General features: G+C 71.4%; 1 protein-coding gene across 1 annotated transcript in view; it reads left to right on the forward strand.

Moving 5' to 3' along the window:
- AXL (AXL receptor tyrosine kinase) overlaps positions 1-18,164 on the forward strand; it is a 35,518-nt gene extending 17,354 nt beyond the window's left edge. The window contains exons 6-21 of the mRNA XM_037884396.2: positions 1,913-1,993; positions 2,283-2,398; positions 3,334-3,529; positions 4,155-4,294; positions 4,779-4,917; positions 6,448-6,474; positions 6,893-7,025; positions 8,013-8,104; positions 9,248-9,343; positions 10,690-10,767; positions 10,957-11,049; positions 11,923-12,044; positions 13,519-13,628; positions 14,312-14,471; positions 16,088-16,224; positions 17,000-18,164. Of these exons, the coding sequence (XP_037740324.1) occupies positions 1,913-1,993; positions 2,283-2,398; positions 3,334-3,529; positions 4,155-4,294; positions 4,779-4,917; positions 6,448-6,474; positions 6,893-7,025; positions 8,013-8,104; positions 9,248-9,343; positions 10,690-10,767; positions 10,957-11,049; positions 11,923-12,044; positions 13,519-13,628; positions 14,312-14,471; positions 16,088-16,224; positions 17,000-17,357 (2,078 nt within the window). The 3' untranslated portion in view covers positions 17,358-18,164. The remainder of the gene's footprint in view (positions 1-1,912; positions 1,994-2,282; positions 2,399-3,333; positions 3,530-4,154; positions 4,295-4,778; positions 4,918-6,447; positions 6,475-6,892; positions 7,026-8,012; positions 8,105-9,247; positions 9,344-10,689; positions 10,768-10,956; positions 11,050-11,922; positions 12,045-13,518; positions 13,629-14,311; positions 14,472-16,087; positions 16,225-16,999) is intronic.
- Positions 18,165-20,299: the final 2,135 nt, after the last annotated feature.

A 20,299-nucleotide genomic window follows, 5' to 3' on the forward strand; every position in this document is an offset into this window, starting at 1 on the left:
AAACGGGAATTTTTCCTTGTGAACCATTTGGCTGGTTCCGGTGTCCGTGGGACCGCGGGGAGCTGGGAGATGTCGGCGGTTGCCCCATCCGTGCTGGTCGATCTGCATGGGGAGGGTCTCGTCTTGCGTGTGGGGAAGGGTCTGTCCCCCCGGATCAGGACCAGGGAGGGTGTCCCACTGGCCCTATGCACCGTGTGCAGGGCCCCGAAGCCAGAAGGAGCAGGGCCCCTACCCCTGTACCTGGCCGTCCCGGGCTGTGACAGCGCCCGACCCCCCTCCCCCTGCCCCAGCCCCTGCGGACGTGGCCGGCCCGGCTGTGCTGACTCAGGCCGGGGGCACGCGCGGCAGATGCAGGAGGTGACCAGGGAGTGAGTCAGGCGCCCATCCCAGCCAGGCTGGGGGGAGGAGGGACTGGAGAGGGGCTGAGATGGGTGATGGGGGCTCTGGAGCAGCAGCGTTGGGGGCTGGGAATGGAGGCAGCGGTGGGAGGGGCAGGGGAACAGGGGTGTGGGCAGGGGGTGCAGGGCAAGGGGTGCTGGGGGCAGGGGGACTGTGGCGAACAGGGAAGGTGGGGGCAGGGGGTGCAGAGCAAGCGGTGTGTGCAGGACATGGGGGGCTATGGCACAGTTGGCACAGGGGGGCCACAGGGGGTGCAAATCCCTGGAAATTGCTTTGCCCCGCTGCCCCTGGGCAGTGGTTCTGGGGCTGCTGCCCAGATCCCCACAGCCCCGCCAGATCCCCTGGGCTGGGATCCAGGCAGCAGCAGGAGTGCTGGGGGGGGGGCAGCACAGCCCCTCACCCAGGTGTCAGGTCTCATGGTGCTTGAGCAACACCTCAGGCCTTCCATTGGCTGTGTCTCTCCTGATCTGTACCCGCTTATCAGCCAGGAGAGAACCCAGGAGTCCTGGCTCCCAGCCCCCTGCTCTAACCACTAGACCCCACTCCCCTCCCAAAGCTGGGGGTGGAACCCAGGAGTCCTGTCTCCCAACCCCCCCAGTCCAGCCCCTAGCCCCGTTTGTGGTCCCTGCGCTGAGCAGCGAGACTGGCTGCGGCCGGGGAGCCAGCCCCGGAAATGCCGAGCACACGGCGGGAGCTGGGGACCGGCCTGGCGGGGGGGAGGGAGTCTGGGCCCCAGATGTGCGGGGGGAGGGGGGCACTGCCAGGCTGGGGATGGTGGGTCTGACTCCCCAGGCAGGCGCCGGATGGGTTCATGGAGCACAGTGTGGACAAACACACGCCTTGCTGCCCTGCCCCCCGCCCCGCCCCCTCTGCCCCCTGTCAGGCCTGGTGCCCTGGGCTGCGGGCGGCTGGGGACCCCCTCCCATCACTGCAGTCGGGGGGGCCCCAGGCTAGGCAGAGGGGCAGGGAGTGGGGAGGTGCCAGGGATTTGGGGGCGCTGGGAATGTGGGGCACTGGGGGGGCCTAGGAATTTGCACCACAGCCGCTCCCTGCCAGTCGCCCGTCCCGGCGTCCTGAGCAATTTGGCCTTGGGCCGAAGAGCCAGCACCCCGCCCCCCGCGCCCAGTGCCCCTTCTCCCAGTCCCTGCGGGGGACGCCCCGATAAGCTGGAGGCGCCATGACCTTGGGGGACGGGAGGCTGCAGGAGCTGGCGCTGGGAACAGGGAGGGATGGGAACACTTGGCATGGACGCCCCCTCGCCCGGACAGACCCGGCCAGGGAAGGGGCAGGGCCTGGGAAGCGGGGCGGGGGTCAGCAGGCGGGCGCTGCTGGGCAGGAGTGAGGGGCACTGGGGGGGCAGGGCTGGGATGGCAGGAGGCTGCCAATCGGGAGTGAGGGGCACCGGGGGGGGGGGTAGGGCGGGCTGTGGGTTTGGAGTGCGGGGCACCGGGGGGCAGCCTGGTCCCCTTGCCCCATGCTATCATCCCCCCCCCCCCCGCTTTACCCCTTCCAGGCCTGAACAGAAGTGCCTCCTTCTCCTGCGAAGCCCACAATGCCAAGGGCGTGGCCACCTCCCGGACCGCGGCTGTGACAGGTGAGGGGGCCGGGCCCTGCCCCATGCTGTGGATCGGGCCCCGGGAGCCCAGGCTCAGGCCCCGTGGCTGATTGGCAGCTGCTGGGCTCCCCACTGTACCGGGGGGAGGGCGCGCCCCAGGTTGCTTGCAGGGGGCAGGCCCCTGCCCCGACCCCCCCATGAGCCCACAGAGGGTCCCTCAGGATAGCACCTCCCTGCCCAGCTCCCCACGACCTGGAGCACAGAGGTGGGGTGACATGGGGCACAGGCTGGGGCAGCCCCTGAGCCCTCCCCCATTTGCCGCCGGCAGTGGTCCCCCAGCGGCCCAGGAGCCTGGTGCTGGTGACGCGGAGCGAGAACGCCCTGGAGGTGGGCTGGGAGCCGGGGGCCAGCGGGGCGTCGCCCCTCAGCGTCTGCACCGTCCAGGTACGCTCGGCCGGGGGCTGGTCCTCGGGGATCGGGGCCCTGGGGGGCTGAGCACAGGGGGGGCTGGTCTGTGGGGATCGGGGCCCTGGGGGGCTGAGCACACGGGGGGCTGGTCCGCGGGGATCGGGGCCCTGGGGGGGCTGAGCACACGGGGGGCTGGTCCGTGGGGATCAGGGCCCTGAGGGGGCTGAGTACACGGGCCAGCTCCGGGGTTGGGGGGATGTTATGGGGGTGAACATCCCCGGTGGGGAGAGGGGCGGTCACACAGGGGGTTAAGCAGGTGGGGGGGAAGGTGACACGGGGGGGCAGCAGCCCCCCATTTCCTGTGACCCACAGCTGAGAAAGGGGAAGTGCAAGTTGCTGAGCGCCCGGATTTGGGGTTTATGAAAGAAGTCGGCCTCCCACTTCTGCTTTCTCCAGAGCCCGGACGTCCCGTTCCCCCCCCACCTCCCGTGGCGGGCAGTGACCGCTGCCCCCCCTCTGTGACCACTGGCCCCCCCCACACTGTGTCTGCTGCCCAGCCCGGCACCCTGGGAAAATGAAACTCAGGAGGGGAAGGGAGTTTCCATGGGGGGTGGTTGCCCCACCCTGCTGCCCTTCGGCCCACGTGTGATGGGGATGGGGCTGAGAAACCTTCTGCCCCCCCTGCCCTGGGGCTGGGGGCGGGGGTTAGGACTGGCCCAGCAGCGAATGCAGATAGGGGCCCAGTTCTGGGGAGGGGTGGGGGGCTCTTGGCCACCCCACTGGTGCGAGAGCCTCGTCCTCTGCAGCCTGGAGCTGCCTAGCTCTGCTCCCCCAAGAATGGGGGTCAGGGGCCCGGGGGCGCCCCGTGGCTTGCAAGGGGGATTGAAGAGGAATCCGGACTCCTGCAGGCAGGGGTGGGGGCACCCCAGACAGGGCCCCGCCCCCACTAATGCCCCTGCTGTCTCCCCCAGGCCGTGCGCACAGACCCGGACCTCAGCACCGTCCCCGCCGAGGCCATGTACAACCAGAACCTCAACGTGCCGCCCTTCCGCCACCTCATCCAGGGGCTGGCGCCCTTCGCCTCCTACCACGTCCGTGTGGCCTGCCGCAGCGGGGCTGGCGCCTCCCGCTGGACCCACTGGGTGCCCATGGAGACCCTGGAAGGGGGTGAGGAGTGTCAACGGGCCCGGGGGGGGCTGAGCGGGGAGGGGATTGGGGTCTAGTGGTTAGAGCAGGGGGGCTGGGTGCCAGGACTCCTGGGTTCTCTCCCAGCTCTGAGCGGGGAGTGGGGTCTAGTGGTTAGAGCAGGGGGGCTGAGAGCCAGGACTCCTGGGTTCTGTCCCCGGCTCTGGGAGGGGAGTGGGGTCTAGTGGTTAGTGCATTTTGAACCACCCTGCCCAGTGCCCACTCCCTGGTGCCAGCTGGGCATTCGCTGACTCATTACATGGCATCACCATGACTAAGTGCCCGGTTCCCCGGTGGCCTGGATTCCTGGGTCCCCCCTGGGGCAGGATGGAGCAGGGGGCTCTCCTGGCCCCCCAAGGCCGCTCCACGCTCGGGGCGGAGGCGGGCTGGGCTGAGGAATGTTTTGCTCCGATACGGGGCTTTGCGCGGTGCCAAGACAGACACGGGGGCAGGGCCGGGGGGGCTCTGTTCCCATGAGGGGGAGGGGAATCGGCATGTGCCCAGTGCTGCATGGGGGAGTTCTGCTCCAGGGCAGGGCCCTGCCCCCGCCAGGGGATAGGCCTGGAGAGGGGCAGCCTCCGAGTGACGAGTCTGTGCCCCCCGGCAGCGCCCCACGGCCCCCCGGAGAACGTCACGGCCTTCCAGAACGGCACCCGCGCCACAGTGCAGTGGCTGGAGCCCCACGGGCCGTTGGGCGGGATCCTGCGTGGGTACAAGCTGGCCTATCAGAGCCCCGATTCACCCGAGGTGAGCTCGCCCCTGGCCCGGGACCCCAGCTGTGGGGCACAGGGGGCTCCCCCAGCCCTTGACCTGCCTGCTAGGGCCATGCAGCGTTGGAGAACCCACCAGCTCACCACCGCCCCCTAAGCTAGGCCCCTACCACAATCCCGGCCCCCTTGCCGCAGCCAGAACCCCACGCTGGGGCCAGATTTGGGCTGGAGCCCCCTAGAGAGGACAGGCCCCCTGCCCCATGCCCTGCCCCCTTTAGCCAGCCAGTCCCTGCCCTGGGGCCAAATTGGGGCTGGAGCCCCCTAGATGGGACAGGCCCCATGCCCTGCCCCCCGAGCCAGCCAGTCCCTGCCCTGGGGCCAGATGGGAGCCAGCACCCCCTAGAGGGGACAGGCCCCCTGCCCCATTCCCTGCCCCCCTAAGTCGGCCAATCCCTGGGGCCAGCGCCCTCTAGAGGGGAAAGCCCGGTGTCCCAGCCCTGGCTAACCCCGCTCCCTGGCAGGTGGTGGTGGATGTGGGGCTGACCACCGAGAAGACCCTGGAGCTGGTCTCGGAGGTGCAGAACCTGACGGTGCGGGTGGCGTCGTACACCAGCGCCGGGGACGGGCCCTGGAGCGACTCCGTCATGGTCTCCCCGTCCTGTGAGTGCGGGGGGGCTGGGCTGGGTGGGGGACCGGCCCACGGGGTGGGGCTCTCCAACGGGGTAACCTGGGGGTGGTGCTGACGCTCGCGAACCCAGGGATGGCTCTGGTCCAGGTCCTGCTCTCAGCCCATTTCCAGGGACAGGTCCAATCCGGGTACTGTAGTTCTGAACTCAGTCTCCCGGCACCGATCCAGATCCCATGGTTCTGAACTGGGTCCCCTGGCTCTGATCCGGATCCCGTGGTTCTGAACTGGGTCCCCCGGCGCCGATCTGGGTCCCGTGGTTCTGAACTGGGTCCCACAGCACCGATCCCGGTCCCATGGTTCTGAACTGGGTCCCCCGGCTCTGATCCAGATCCCGTGGTTCTGAACTGGGTCCCCCGGCGCCGATCTGGGTCCCATGGTTCTGAACTGGGTCCCCAGCTCTGATCCGGATCCCGTGGTTCTGAACTGGGTCCCCTGGCTCTGATCCGGATCCCGTGGTTCTGAACTGGGTCCCCAGCTCTGATCTGGATCCCGTGGTTCTGAACTGGGTCCCCCGGCTCTGATCTGGATCCCGTGGTTCTGAACTGGGTCCCCCGGCTCTGATCCAGATCCCGTGGTTCTGAACTGGGTCTCCCGGCACCGATCCGGGTCCCGTGGTTCTGAACTGGGTCCCCCGGCTCTGATCTGGATCCCGTGGTTCTGAACTGGGTCCCCAGCTCTGATCCGGATCCCGTGGTTCTGAACTGGGTCCCCTGGCTCTGATCCGGATCCCGTGGTTCTGAACTGGGTCCACCGGCTCTGATCCGGATCCCGTGGTTCTGAACTGGGTCCCCCGGCTCTGATCCGGATCCTGTGGTTCTGAACTCAGTCTCCCGGCACCAATCCAGGTCCCATGGTTCTGAACTGGGTCCCCTGGCTCTGATCCGGATCCCGTGGTTCTGAATTGGGTCCCCCGGCTCTGATCCAGATCCCGTGGTTCTGAACTGGGTCCCCCGGCTCTGATCTGGATCCCATGGTTCTGAACTGGGTCTCCTGGCACCGATCCGGGTCCCGTGGTTCTGAACTGAGTCCCCCGGCTCTGATCTGGATCCCGTGGTTCTGAACTGGGTCCCCCGGCTCTGATCCAGATCCCGTGGTTCTGAACTGGGTCCCCCGGCGCCGATCTGGATCCCGTGGTTCTGAACTGGGTCTCCCGGCACCGATCCGGGTCCCATGGTTCTGAACTGGGTCCCCAGCTCTGATCCAGATCCCGTGGTTCTGAACTGGGTCCCCTGGCTCTGATCCAGATCCCGTGGTTCTGAACTGGGTCCCCCGGCGCCGATCTGGGTCCCGTGGTTCTGTGTTGGCGCAGTTTCTTGCTACCAGCAGAGGCTTTGATTTCTCGCAAACCCAGAACCAAGGCCGGTTCCAATCCAGGTCCCATTTCTGGCTCAAAAGCCCCTGGCCCTGCTGGTTGGGCGACTTATTGCACCAGCCCCTAAACTTGTCCCCCCCAACCTGCCCCCCACGGCTAAGAGCGCCTCTCTTCTCTCTCCCCTCTGCAGATCTGCTCGCCCCACAGACCCAGCGAGGTGAGGAGCCCCCCAAACCTCTACCCGCCCCCACCCCCTCACTCTGCCCTGCCCCCTAACCCCCCTCCCCTCTGCCCACCCCCCCCACTCTGCCCTGCCCCCTCTGCCCCCTCTACAGCACTGCCCCCCCAGTCCTGCAGGACGTTGGGGTCAGATCTCACAGGGATCTGTGAGGATCCAGCGCTGGGGGGAGGCACCTGAAAGGGGCCAATTCTCCCCACCTGGGGGGCAGCCCCTCAAGTGACTCGGCCCCACCCCCTGCAGGGAGGGGGTGTTCAGTCTGGTGGAGCTGGGGGGGTGGGGAGCCCAGAGAGAGCCTGGTTCCCGGGCGGGTCTGTGGCCAAGGCTGGGGCAGATCCACGGGGGGCACCGTGCTGCCCGCCCCCCACCCAGCTAACCCTCCCCCTTGGCCCTGCAGTGAGGGAGAACGCGACCCCCGCCTTCTCGTGGCACTGGTGGGCCGTGATCCTGGCCGTGGGCCTGGCCGTGGCCTTCGCCGTCTTCTTCGTCCTCATCCTGGCCCGGCTGCGCAAGAAAGAGACGCGGTTCGGGTGAGCGGGGGGCAGAACGGGGGCTGGGAGTGGGTGGCTGGGGAAGGGGGCAGGGGGCCTTTCCCCTCTATGGGGCTGTCACGGGGTCCCCAGGCAATGCTCTGGAACTGCTCCCCACGAAGCCAGGCAGGACTCTGGGGGAGTCTCCTCTCCGGGAGCAGCCTGTCTGCAGGACACACAGCTCCCCCAGCTCCACCTTCCTGGGTCTGACCTCGGAGCCTTCAGCCTCCTCTGCCCCTCCCTGCGCTTCCCACAGCGAGTCCACCCAGGCGGGATCCTGCGGGGGGGCAGAGGGTCCTGCCCCCCAACTTCACAGTCAGACGGGACTCTCAGCCAGCCAGGGAAACAGAAGGTTTATTAGACGACAGGAACATGGTCTAACACAGAGCTTGTAGGTGCAGAGAACAAGACCCCTCAGCCGGGTTTATTTTGGGGGGCAGGGAGCCAGACAACCCCGTCTGCCCTTCACTCCTCGTCCCCAGCCAGCCCCAAACTGACTCACCCTCCTCCTCTGGGCTTTGTCCCTTTCCCGGGCCAGGAGGTCACCGGATCCCTTTGTTCTCCAGTCCTTTAGCTCTCACCTTGCAGGGGGGAAGGGCCCAGGCCATCAGTGGCCAGGAAACAGGGTGTCGGCCATTCTCTGTGTCCAGACCCCTGCACACACCCGCCCTCTAGGGCTCTGCAATGATCATACACCCTTACCCCACCACCTAGATACTTAAGAACTGCCTAGGGGAAACTGAGGCACCCCCACACTATTCAGAGGAAACATTAAGAACAGTCCCGCTTGGTCACAGGGGCGCTGGTCCCGATCCAGTCCTAGGGTGGGGACTGGCTGGCTCAGGGTGGTGGGGAATAGGGCACGGGGCCTTTCCCCTCTAGGGGGTGCTGGCCCCAATCTGGCCCCAGCGCAGGGACTGGCTGGCTTGGGTGTCCGGATGTTGCCGGCTGGGGGGTCTCTCTCACCGGCTGTCGCCCCTCACGCAGGGAGGCCTTTGAGCCCCACGTGGAGCGGGGCGAGCTGGTGGTACATTACCGTGTCCGCAAGTCGTACAGCCGCAGGACCACCGAGGCCACGCGTGAGTACCCTGCCCGCCACGCCCCGCCCCGCCCACGGCTCCCCCCAAACTCCAGGACCTCACAGTCAACCTATGGCCAGCCCCCCGGCCAGGCTGGTCCCAGCTGCCCCCATCCTCCTCAGGACATCTCCCGAGAGAGCATGGGCCAGAGACTGGGCCCCACGCGGCTCCCGACACCTGGGTTCCCATCCTGGTTTTGCTGCTGGCTGGCACGCTGCCCCTGGGCCAGTCCCTGGCCCCCTCCAGGCCTCCTTTCCCTCCCGGCCCCGGTATCAGACTGAGAGCCTGATCTTGGCTGGGGTCTGGGCAGCGCCCAGCGCGACGGGGCCCTGATCTCGGTCGGGATCTGGGCAGCGCCTGGCACGGCAGGGCCCTGATCTCGGTCAGGGTCTGGGCAGCGCCTGGCACGGCAGGGCCCTGATCTTGGTCGGGGTCTGGGCAGCGCCCGGCATGACGGGGCCCTGATCTCGGCTGGGGTCTGGGCAATGGCCGGCGCGACGGGGCCTGATCTCAGTCGGGGTCTGGGCAGCGCCCGGCGTGACGGGGCCCTGATCTCGGCTGGGGTCTGGGCAGCGCCCGGCGTGACGGGGCCCTGATCTTGGTCGGGGTCTGGGCAGCGCCCGGCGTGACGGGGCCCTGATCTCGGCTGGGGTCTGGGCAGCGCCCGGCGTGACGGGGCCTGATCTCGGCTGGGGTCTGGGCAGCGCCCGGCCTGACGGGGCCTGATCTCGGCTGGGGTCTGGGCAGCGCCTGGCGTGACAGGGCCCTGATCTTGGCTGGGGTCTGGGCAGCGCCTGGCACGACGGGGCCTGATCTCGGCCAGGGTCTGGGCAGCGCCCAGCCTGACGGGGCCTGATCTCAGCCGGGGTCTGGGCAGCGCCCGGCCTGACGGGCCCTGATCTCGGCCGGGGTCTGGGCAGCGCCCGGCCTGACGGGGCCTGATCTCGGCCGGGGTCTGGGCAGCGCCCGGCCTGACGGGGCCTGATCTCGGCCAGGGTCTGTGCAGCGCCTGGCACGACGGGGCCTGATCTCGGCTGGGGTCTGGGCAGCGCCCGGCCTGACGGGGCCTGATCTCGGCCGGGGTCTGGGCCCTGCTCTTACTGCCCCAGAGTCTGACCCCTTGTCCCCGCCCTTGCGCCGCAGTGAACAGCCTGGGGATCAGTGAGGACCTGAAGGAGAAGCTGCGGGACGTGATGGTGGATCGGCACAAAGTGGCTCTGGGGAAGACCCTGGGTGAAGGTAGGTGGCTTGCACCCAATGCTGGAGGGCAGCAATGCATTGTGGGATCTGCTACCCCCTGATGGGGTTGGCGGGTTCCTCCCCACGCGGCCCAGGGTGCCAGGCCAGCGGGGTGCTGGGGGCTGCGTGTTCCCAGCGCGGGGAGCCGCGGGGCCGTGGCCAGGCCAGGTTCCCCACGCGCCGCCGACGTGGCCAGGGAGCTCCGGCTTTGGAAAGTCGAGGGCCCGGCTGGAAAAGCCCCTGGCTCGCGGCCCAGCGCTGCCGGTGTTTCCAGTCCCCGCCCCGGCCCGATTCCACAGCCCCGTCCAGCTCCCGGCTTGGCAGGGAGATTTTCCCCAAGCTGCTCCCTCCCCACGGAGCGGATTTAACCCTTTCCGGGCACATTTCCCTCCTGCTCTTGGCACTGAGATCTGGGGGGCAGCTGGGGCTGGTGGAAGTGGGGGTCTGCCTGTCAATTTCCCCACTGAGGTGCAGGCCCCCCCCAAGGCAGGGCCCCTGCGGCCCCCAGGCGGGCATGTAGCTGGTCCCTGTCCCACCACGTTCAGGGGTGCCCGCCGCCCCGCCCGGCGCAGCCAGGATCAGCCACGGGAAGGCTGCGTCCATGTGTGCAGGGGCCGTGCCAGGCTGATGGCGTCGTGCCAGGCAGCTGGGAAAGCCATTCCCATCCCGCCCCCCCGGCTTCCTGTCCCCTTGGGAGCCTGCCACCCGCCATCCCCAGCCAAGCCGACGCCCACGCACCTCGAGTTCTGTCCTGCCCCCCCGGGCCTGGCTCCCAGCTTCCGCATCCAGCCCCGCACTGGGGGTCGAGGGGCTCTAAGCCCGCAGGACACCCCCATGTGCTGGGCCTCCGGTGTCACTTACAGCAGCCTCTGGGCTCCTCTAACTCGCACTCCACCCCATGGGCCCTGGGGGGCAGGGAATAGCCCCAGCACAGTGCGCTCTGGCTACGCCCCTATTTGCCCCTGGCTTGGAGTGGGGCCCTTATTTCCAGCTCTGCACCAGCCGGGTGGCCCCTACTCGGGGCGGGGGGGATTCTCAGGAGGGGCCCGCGCATCGCTGAGACTCAGGCCCCAGAGTCAGCAGCCTGCGGGGTGGTGGGATTTTAGTCCCTGCTGCAGCAGGGGGCGCTGCGAGCAATGGGGGCCCTGGGAGCTCAACAACCTGCGGGGTAACAACCCCCTGTTGTGCTGAATGGGGGGGTGCACTGCTGGGTGTGTGCACTGCGGGGTGCGTCTCTGTGCACATGCTGCTGCCCCCTGCTGGCTGCCAGGGGAATGGCCGTGCTGTGTGTCCCAGCCCCCGCACTGCCGGGGATCTCACAGCCCGTCTGCCTCCGGCTTCCCCAGGCGAGTTCGGCTCCGTCATGGAAGGGCAGCTCAACCAGGACGACAGCGTCCTCAAGGTGGCCGTCAAGACCATGAAGAGTAAGTGTCCGGCAGGCGCCTGGGCGTCTGGCGAGTCCCTGGGACCCTTCCCCCCGGAACCCCCCTCTTGTTGCACCCCTAATGGGCCCTCCTGCCCCCGCCACCTCCCCAGGGTCCCCTCCCCTCCCCTGCGGCTCTGCCCTGGTGCCCGCGGCTCTGGCGTCACCCCCCATCCCGTGTCCCCTGCAGTCGCCATCTGCACCCGCAGCGAGATGGAGGATTTCCTGAGCGAGGCCGTCTGCATGAAGGAGTTCGACCACCCCAACGTCATGAAGCTGCTGGGTGAGAGCCCCCCGCCTGGGCATGGCACCCACAGGGGTAACGGGGCAGGGCTTCCTGGGGGGGGCACAGCAGAGCCCATGGCACTGGCAGCCCCCAGCCCATCACGGGGGTGCCCCATACGCCAGGCCGGGGTGGTGAGCGGCTGCAGCCTGGCCCTGGCGGGACGGATGGCCTGGGAAAGCAGAGAGGAAGCTGGGGGGCTGGGGCCCCGGGGCGCAGGCTGGGCTGGGGGCGGGAGGTTTCCCTGGGAAAGCAGATGTGGGAGGGAGAGACGGGAACTCGGGGCAGGCGCCCGGGGAATTGGGCCCTGGATTCCCTCCCTCGCCGCGTCACGCCTTGGCTGCACAGGGCCCGGGTTCACGCCCTGCCTCCACCGCTGCCCCCCGGGCAACCCAGGCTGGTCCCCCGTCTCCCCGGGCCGCCCCCCAGAGCAGAGCCTGCCCCTCGTCCCTCAGGGCCCATGCGGTGCCCAGCTCGGCCGGGGCTCCCCTGGCCACACGGAGCAACGGACCACCGAACCGGGGGAGGGACTCACCCACCTCCCAGAACCCAGGAGTCCGGCTCTAACCCCTACACCCCACTCCCCTCCCCAAGCTGGGGACGGAACCCAGGAGTCCTGGCTCCTAGCCCCCTCCCCCGCTGGAACCACTAGACCCCACTCCTTCCTTTTCGATTGGTATCTAACCCTGTCCTGGTGGCCCTGTCCCATCTCGGGGGCTGGGATCTAGGGGGAGTCTGGGGGTGGAGATCCCGGGAGAGCTGGGATCCAGGGGGTCTGGGATCCAGGGGGGCAGGTATTTGAGGGGGCTGGGATCTGGGGGGGCTGGGACCCCCGGGGGCGGGTCTCACGGCCGCTCCGCTCCCTCTCGGCAGGGGTGTGTCTGCAGAGCACGGAGAGCGAGAGCTGCCCCTGGCCCGTGGTCATCCTGCCCTTCATGAAACACGGCGACCTGCACAGCTTCCTGCTCTACTCCCGGCTCGGGGAGAGCCCCGTGGTGAGTGTGGGCCCCCGGCCCCACGCGCCGCCGCCCCGGCCCCACGCGCCGCCGCCCCGGCCCCACGTGCTGCCCGGCCCCACGCGCCGCCTCCCGGCCCCACGCGCCGCCTCCCGGCCCCACGCGACGCCTCCCGGCCCCACGCGCCGCCGCCCCGGCCCCACGCGACGCCTCCCGGCCCCACGCGCTGCCCAGCCCCACGCGCCGCCCAGCCCCACGCGCCACCGCCCCGGCCCCATGTGCCGCCTCCCGGCCCCACGCGCCGCCTCCCGGCCCCACGCGCCGCCGCCCCGGCCCCACGCGCCGCCGCCCCGGCCCCACGCACCGCCCGGCCCCACGCGCTGCCTCCCGGCCCCACGCAATGCCTCCTAGCCCCACGCGCTGCCCGGCCCCACGCGACGCCTCCCGGCCTCACGCGCTGCCCGGCCCCACACGACGCCTCCCGGCCCCACGCGCCACCGCCCCGGCCCCACGTGCCGCCTCCCAGCCCCACGCGCTGCCCGGCCCCACGCGACGCCTCCCGGCCCTGCACGCTGCCGCCCCGCCCCACGCACTGCCCGGCGCCACGCGCCGCCACCCCGGCCCCATGTGCCGCCTCCCGGCCCCACGCGCCGCCTCCCCGGCCCCACGCGCCGCCTCCCCAGCCCCACGAGACGCCTCCCGGCCCCACGCGCTGCCGCCCCGCCCCACGCGCTGCCCGGCCCCATGCGCCACCTCCCGGCCCCACGCACCGCCCGGCCCCATGTGCCCCCTCCCTGGCCCCAGCCACCTCCCCATCCCCATCCCCAGCTGCCACCCCGGCCCCACGCACCACCTCCCCGGCCCCACGCATGGCCTCCCTGCCCCACACGCGGCCTCCCTGTCCCACGCGCCGCCTCCCTGTCCCACGCGCCACCTCCCCGGCCCCACGTGATGGCTCCCGGCCCCACGTGATGGCTCCCAGCCCCACGTGATGCCTCCTGGCCCCACGCGTCGCTGCCCCGGCCCCACGCGTCGCTGCCCCGGCCCCACGCGCCACCTCCCGGCCCCACGCGCCACCTCCCGGCCCCACGCGACGCCTCCCCGGGCCCACGCGCTGCCGCCCCGCCCCACGCGCTGCCCGGCCCCACGCGCCGCCTCCCGGCCCCACGCGACGCCTCCCCGGGCCCACGCGCTGCCGCCCCGCCCCATGCGCCGCCCGGCCCCACGCGCCGCCTCCCGGCCCCACGCGCCGCCCGGCCCCATGTGCCGCCTCCCTGGCCCCAGCCACCTCCCCATCCCCAGCCCCAGCTGCCGCCCCGGCCCCATGCGCCACCTCCCCGGCCCCACGCATGGCCTCCCTGCCCCACACGCTGCCTCCCTGTCCCACGCGCCACCTCCCCAGCCCCACGCGCCGCCCCAGCCCCCCGCGCCATGGGCCATGTGGGGGGATGCGGCAGGGGCCCAGCTCGGGGAGAGCCCCCGGCCCGGGCACTGACCGGCTCGTCTCCCCCAGTACCTGCCCACCCAGACGCTGGTGCGGTTCATGGCCGACATCGCCAGCGGGATGGACTATCTCAGCAGCCGGAACTTCATCCACCGGGACCTGGCCGCCCGCAACTGCATGTGAGAGACGCGGGGGGTCCCCCCCCCGGCCTGCGCCCCAGGGACGGCTCCGCACTCGGGGCACCCCATGGGGAGCCTGGCCCGCCCCCACCCCCCCAGTGCTGCTCACTCCTCCCCGGCCCCCCCAGGGTCCCATTTCCCCCCTCCTACCTCCCCCCAGGCCTGCCCCTCCTCCCCGGCCCCCCCCCGGGGTCCCATTTCACCCCTGCTACCTCCCCCCAGGCCTGCCCCTCCTCCCCCGGCCCCCCCAGGGTCCCATTTCCCCCCTCCTACCTCCCCCCAGGCCTGCCCCTCCTCCCCGGCCCCCCCAGGGTCCCATTCCCCCTCCTGCCCCCCAGGCCTGCCCCTCCTCCCCAGCCCCCCCCGGGGTCCCATTTCACCCCTCCTACCTCCCCCAGGCCTGCCCCTCCTCCCCGGCCCCCCCCGGGGTCCCATTTCACCCCTGCTACCTCCCCCCAGGCCTGCCCCTCCTGCCCCGGCCCCCCCAGGGTCCCATTTCCCCCTTCTGCCCCCCCAGGCCTGCCCCTCATGACCTGGCCCCCTCAGGGTCCCAGCCCCCCTCAGGCCTGCCCCTCATACCCCGTCAGCCCCAGGGTCCCATTCCCCCTCCCACCCGCCCCCGGCCAGCCCCTTCTCCCCCGGCCCCCAAGCACCCCCCTCACCGGGCCCCGTGCTCCCCGCAGGCTGAACGAGAACATGAACGTCTGCGTGGCCGACTTCGGCCTGTCCAAGAAGATCTACAGCGGGGACTATTACCGCCAGGGCCGCATCGCCAAGATGCCCGTCAAGTGGATCGCCATCGAGAGCCTGGCCGACCGCGTCTACACCACCAGGAGCGACGTGGTGAGCCGGGGGGGGCGCGGCCACGGACCCCTCCTGCCCGGCCACGGACCCCTCCTGGCCTGGGCACCGACCCCTCCTGCCCGGCCACCGACCCCTCCTGCCCGGCCACCGACCCCTCCTGGCCCGGCCACGGACCCCTCCTGCCCGGCCACCGACCCCTCCTGCCCTGGGCACCGACCCCTCCTGCCTGGCCACCGACCCCTCCTGCCCGGCCACCGACCCCTCCTGCCCGGCCACCGACCCCTCCTGGCGTGGCTACGGACCCCTCCTGCCCGGCCACCTACCGCTCCTGGCCCGGCCACGGACCCCTCCTGCCCGGCCACCGACGCCTCCTGGCCTGGGCACCGACCCCTCCTGCCTGGCCACCGACCCCTCCTGCCCGGCCACCGACCCCTCCTGGCCCGGCCACGGACCCCTCCTGGCCCGGCCACGGACCCCTCCTGCCCGGCCACCGACCCCTCCTGCCCGGCCACCGACCACTCCTGGCGTGGCTACGGACCCCTCCTGCCCGGCCACCTACCGCTCCTGGCCCGGCCACGGACCCCTCCTGCCCGGCCACCGACCCCTCCTGGCCTGGGCACCGACCCCTCCTGCCTGGCCACCGACCCCTCCTGCCCGGCCACCGACCCCTCCTGCCCGGCCACCGACCCCTCCTGGCCCGGCCACGGACCCCTCCTGCCCGGCCACCGACCCCTCCTGGCCTGGGCACCGACCCCTCCTGCCTGGCCACCGACCCCTCCTGCCCGGCCACCGACCCCTCCTTCCCGGCCACCGACCCCTCCTGGCCCGGGCACCGACCCCTCCTGCCCGGCCACCTACCCCTCCTGCCCGGCTACCTACCCCTCCTGGCGTGGCTACAGACCCCTCCTGGCCCGGCCACGGACCCCTCCTGCCCGGCCACGGACCCCTCCTGCCCGGCCACGGACCCCTCCTGCCCGGCCACCGACCCCTCCTGCCTGGCCACCGACTCCTCCTGGCGTGGCTACGGACCCCTCCTGCCCAGCCACCAACCCCTCCTGCCCAGCCACCGACCCCTCCTGGCGTGGCTACGGACCCCTCCTGCCCGGCCACCAACCCCACCCGCCCAGCCACCGACCCCTCCTGGCGTGGCTACGGACCCCTCCTGGCCCAGCCACCGACCCCTCCTGCCCGGCCACCAACCCCTCCTGCCCGGCCACCGACCCCTCCTGCCCGGCCACCGACCCCTCCTGGCGTGGCTACGGACCCCTCCTGACCAGGCCACCGACCCCTCCTGACCAGGCCACCGACCCCTCCTGCCCGGCCACCGACCCCTCCTGGCGTGGCTACGGACCCCTCCTGCCCGGCCACCAACCCCTCCTGCCCGGCCACCAACCCCTCCTGCCCGGCCACCGACCCCTCCTGGCGTGGCTACGGACCCCTCCTGGCCCGGCCACCGACCCCTCCTGACCAGGCCACCGACCCCTCCTGGCGTGGCTACGGACCCCTCCTGCCCGGCCACCAACCCCTCCTGCCCGGCCACCGACCCCTCCTGGCGTGGCTACAGACCCCTCCTGGCGTGGCTACGGACCCCTCCTGCCCGGCCACCGACCCCTCCTGCCGCAGCCCATGCCAGCGCTCATGCTCTCCTCCCGCAGTGGTCGTTCGGGGTCACCATGTGGGAGATCGCCACGCGGGGGCAGACGCCGTACCCGGGCGTGGAGAACAGCGAGATCTACGACTACCTGCGCCAGGGGCATCGCCTCAAGCAGCCCCTCGACTGCCTGGACGCGCTGTAAGGGCACCCGCCCCCCGGAACCCCCTGGCTCCCCCCAGGACCTCCCAGCATGCAATGGGGCCACCCTCTGAGGCCCCCCCGGGACCCTCCCAGTGCCCCAGGACCTCCCAGCATGCCACGGGGCCACCCCTGCAGTCCCCCGGGACCCTCCCAGTGCCCCAGGACCTCCCAGCATGCCACGGGGCCACCCCCTGCGGTCTCCCGGGACCCTCCCAGTGCCCCAGGACCTCCCAGCATGCCACGGGGCCACCCCCAACCCAGGGACTTGCCTCCAGGCGTTCCCAGCATGCTGCATCTCAGCCCCCCCCGAGGGATCGCTGTATAACCCCCACCCGCGCCCCACCCCAGAGATGGCTCTATCTCTGTGCCGGGTGAGGGGACCCCCGTATAGCCAGTCCACCCCCCCCCATGCCCCACCCCAGAGGTGGCTGCGTCTCTGTGCCGGGCGAGGGAACCCCCGTATAACCAGCCCCCCCCCCCCCCCCCCGTGCCTCACCCCAGAGGTGGCTGCGTCTCTGTGCCGGGCAAGGGGACCCCCGTATAGCCAGCCCCTCCCGTGCCCCACCCCAGAGGTGGCTGCATCTCTGCACCAAGCAAGGGGACCCCCGTATAGCCAGCCCCCCCCGTGCCCCACCCCACAGGTGGCTGCGTCTCTGTGCCGGGCAAGGGGACCCCCGTATAGCCAGCCCCCCCGTGCCCCACCCAGAGGGGCACATCCCCATAGGCTGTGGGGCGAAGGCAGCCCCCCGTTCATCACTGCCCCTCTCCCCAGGTACCAGCTGATGAGCAGCTGCTGGGCCCTGCACCCCAAGGAGCGCCCCAGCTTCAAGGAGCTGCACGGGGAGCTGGAGAAGACCCTGCTGAGTCTCCCCCCCACCCAGGGCCCCGAGGAGATCCTCTACGTCAACATGGAGGACGGGGGTGCGGAGCGGGGCGCCGTGGGGGGGCTGGGCCCCCAGCAGCCGGCCAAGGGGCAGCTGCTTCCAAAGGGGGCCGTGGCGGCCCAGGTGCACCGGGCCGAGGGGGCGGGACGCTATGTGCTGTGTCCCGCCCCCCCCGAGAGCGGCCGGCGGCCGGGCGACCCCCCCGCCTCCCCCGCGCCCTGCGCTGCCTCCGAGGAGGGGGCCTGAGGGGGGGCTGATCCCCAGGGGGCCCCGATCCCCGTCTCTCTGGCAGGGCTGGACAGCCTACGGTGGTGGGCAGGAGACCCTCCCTCTACAGCTGCCCCCATCTCCTGTCTGATCCCCCCAACCCTGGACCCCCATACCCCATCTCCTGTCTGACCCACCCCCTGATCCTGAGCCTCCGCCCCCCATCTCCTGTCTGACCCCCGCACTGATCATGGGCCCCCACCCCTCACCTCCTGTCTGACCCCCCCAATCTTGGGCCCGCGACCCCCCACCCAACTCCATTCCCCAACAGTTCCTCCCCCAACATCGCCTGTTCCCACCGCCCCTTCCACCCCCAGCAGGGGAACCCGGCCCCCCAAACCATCTTCCCGAATCCCTCCCACCCCTCCCCACCTGCACCCAGCCCCCCCACTCCCCAACTCCAGTCCCCCAGCTCCTCCCCACCCACAGCGAGACCTTCCCTCCCAGCCCCCTTTGCCATGCGGTGGGGCTGGAGCGTGGCCAGTCTCCCTGCCGAGCCCAGGCCTGGCTGCCCCCCATGAGAGGGGCGCCGATTGCCCCCCGCCCCCCAGCCTGCTGGGACAGAGACACTTGGGGTGAGCAGGGGCCTGCCAGGCCTGGGCAGGGCAGGAAAAGGGACTGGCTGGGCCACTGCCCCCCCCCCCCCCCCGGCCCAACCCCCCCATTTCCCCTCCAGCTGTTTCACTGCCATAGGGCGGGGCAGGGCCCCTGCCCCTCACCAGGCCGGGACAACCAGGAAGAGGGCAACGCTGGGACAGGACCAGGCCCTCGGGGCCGGACTGAGGTCACCCCGCGCCGGGGAATGGAGCAGGGGGTGCCCCACGGCGCCGGCCGCACCAGCGGGAGCTCGCAGGAGCCACCGGGAACCCGGCCACCGACTCCCCCGGGCTGGTCCGACGGAGCCGGCGCCGTGCGCAGAGCGTTGCGGGAAGAGAGTCACGGCGCGGGGCCGGCTCCCAGCGCCCTGGGGCCGAGCCGCCCCCTGGATGCTGCTGGCGTCTGGAGCCCGGCTCCCCTCCGGGCGGGGCCTCGCGTGGGGCCCCTGTCAGGTCCTGTGTCGCTCCGGAGCTTCGGACCCAGCTGGCAGCTCTGCAGACACGGCCCCCACCCCGGCCGGCGCCCAGGGTCGCAGCGAACCCTGCCGGCGAGCTCAGCGAAGGGCCGCGGGGCCGGGGCGGGTTTGCCGTGGCCAAAGCCCTGGGCGAGGCCGGGCCACCCCCGCGCGGGGCCAGGGACACGGGGCTGATGCAGGAGAATTATCTCCCCCCGGCCCGGGTTCGAGACAAAGCCACTTTTGCACTATTGTCCGTGCTGGGCCGGGCGCGCTCCAGGCTGAGCCGCTGCCGACCGGCTCCGGGTTCGAATCCCTCGTGCCGTGGAGCCGCCCGGACTCGATGCAGCCGGCAGCTCCAGCTGGCCCAGGGCGGCCTGTGAGCTCCGTCCGGCTGGGGGGCCTCCAGGGGCTCACGTCAGTGCTGCTGTGGGTCCACGAGTGCCGTGGGGCTCCCCACGGAAAAGGGGCGCAGTGTGGACATGGCAGATACCGGGCCCGGCCTGCGCCCACCATCAGCTGTCAGGCTGGCGTGAAACCCACCGAGGCCAAGAGCTTCCCGGGGCCGCGCCCGCCATCAGCTCCCACGGGGCGCCCGGCTCCGGCTTGGGGGCTGCAGGGAATTCGGCCTTTGTTAGCCCCCCGGATGCAAACGCCGCGTGTGCCGGCCCATCCGGCCTGTGCACCCCTGGCACCGTCGGCCCCAGCGCTGCCCCCAAGCGCCCGGCAGCAAACCCGGCCCGGCCGGGGTCCGGGGCGAGGGACGCGGCCCGTCTGCGGAGCGGAGCCGTTCCCGGGGACGTTTACGGAAATGTACATACTTTGTTTACACGCTGTATATGGACCGGCTGCTCCGGTGTGTAACGCACCCGCTGCCCTGTCGGGGCGCGAGCCGGGCGAGAGCGTTCGGCCACAGCCCTGCTTATAAATAAACGCTTCCTCCAAGAGACGGCCCAGTGAGCGGCTTTCATTTCCGCTTCAGACCTTCAGCAGGGGAGCGGGGGCTAGTGGTGAGAGCAGGGGGCTGGGAGCCAGGACGCCTGGGTTCTATCCCAGCGCGGGGGCGGGGGTCTGGCTCTGTCACTGACTTGCCACCCGGAGCCAGGCAGGTCCCGTCTCTCTGTGCCCCTGTGTCGGGGCCGCCCCAGCCTTGCACGCGGCAGGCGGGGGGATTAACGGGCCCGTCCGGCGCTGGGCAAGTGGCCAGAGGCTGCAGCCTGAGCCGACCCCGCAGAGCGAGGGGGCTGGTCCCCCAGGGCGAACGGGGCCCAGGACGGGGGGGCTGGTCCCGCAGGGCGAACGGGGCCCAGGACGGGGGGGCTGGTCCCGCAGGGCGAACGGGGCCCAGGATGGGGGGGCTGGTCCCCCAGGGCGAACGGGGCCCAGGACGGGAGGCTGGTCCCCCAGCACGAACGGGGCCCAAGACGGGGGGGCTGGTCCCCCAGCACGAACGGGGCCCAAGACGGGGGGGCTGGTCCCCCAGGGCGAACGGGGCCCAGGACGGGGGGGCTGGTCCCGCAGGGCGAACGGGGCCCAGGATGGGGGGGCTGGTCCCCCAGGGCGAACGGGGGGGGGGGGGCGAGGTGGGGGAGCTAGAGCAGGCTCCAGTGTGTCCGTCCGTCTGTCTGGGGAGGGGGGGAGCCCTGCTGTGAGTATCCTCTTAGCAAAGCATGCTGGGAGTGGGAGGAGCTTCTGGGGCTATAAAACACAGGCCCCTCCCACCCCTGCCTAGCTTCAGTGTGAGGGGAGCACTTGGGGGCTCTGTGGGGTCTGGTGCCAGCAGCCCCACGGGAGCAGGGGGGAGGGGCTCAGCACAGCTGGTTCGGTTCTGCCGCGTGGGTCGGGCCCACGGCTGGTGCAAAGTGGGGTG

Source organism: Chelonia mydas, chromosome 23 (genome assembly GCF_015237465.2).
Source record: "Chelonia mydas isolate rCheMyd1 chromosome 23, rCheMyd1.pri.v2, whole genome shotgun sequence".
Classification (NCBI taxonomy): Eukaryota; Metazoa; Chordata; order Testudines; family Cheloniidae; genus Chelonia; species Chelonia mydas.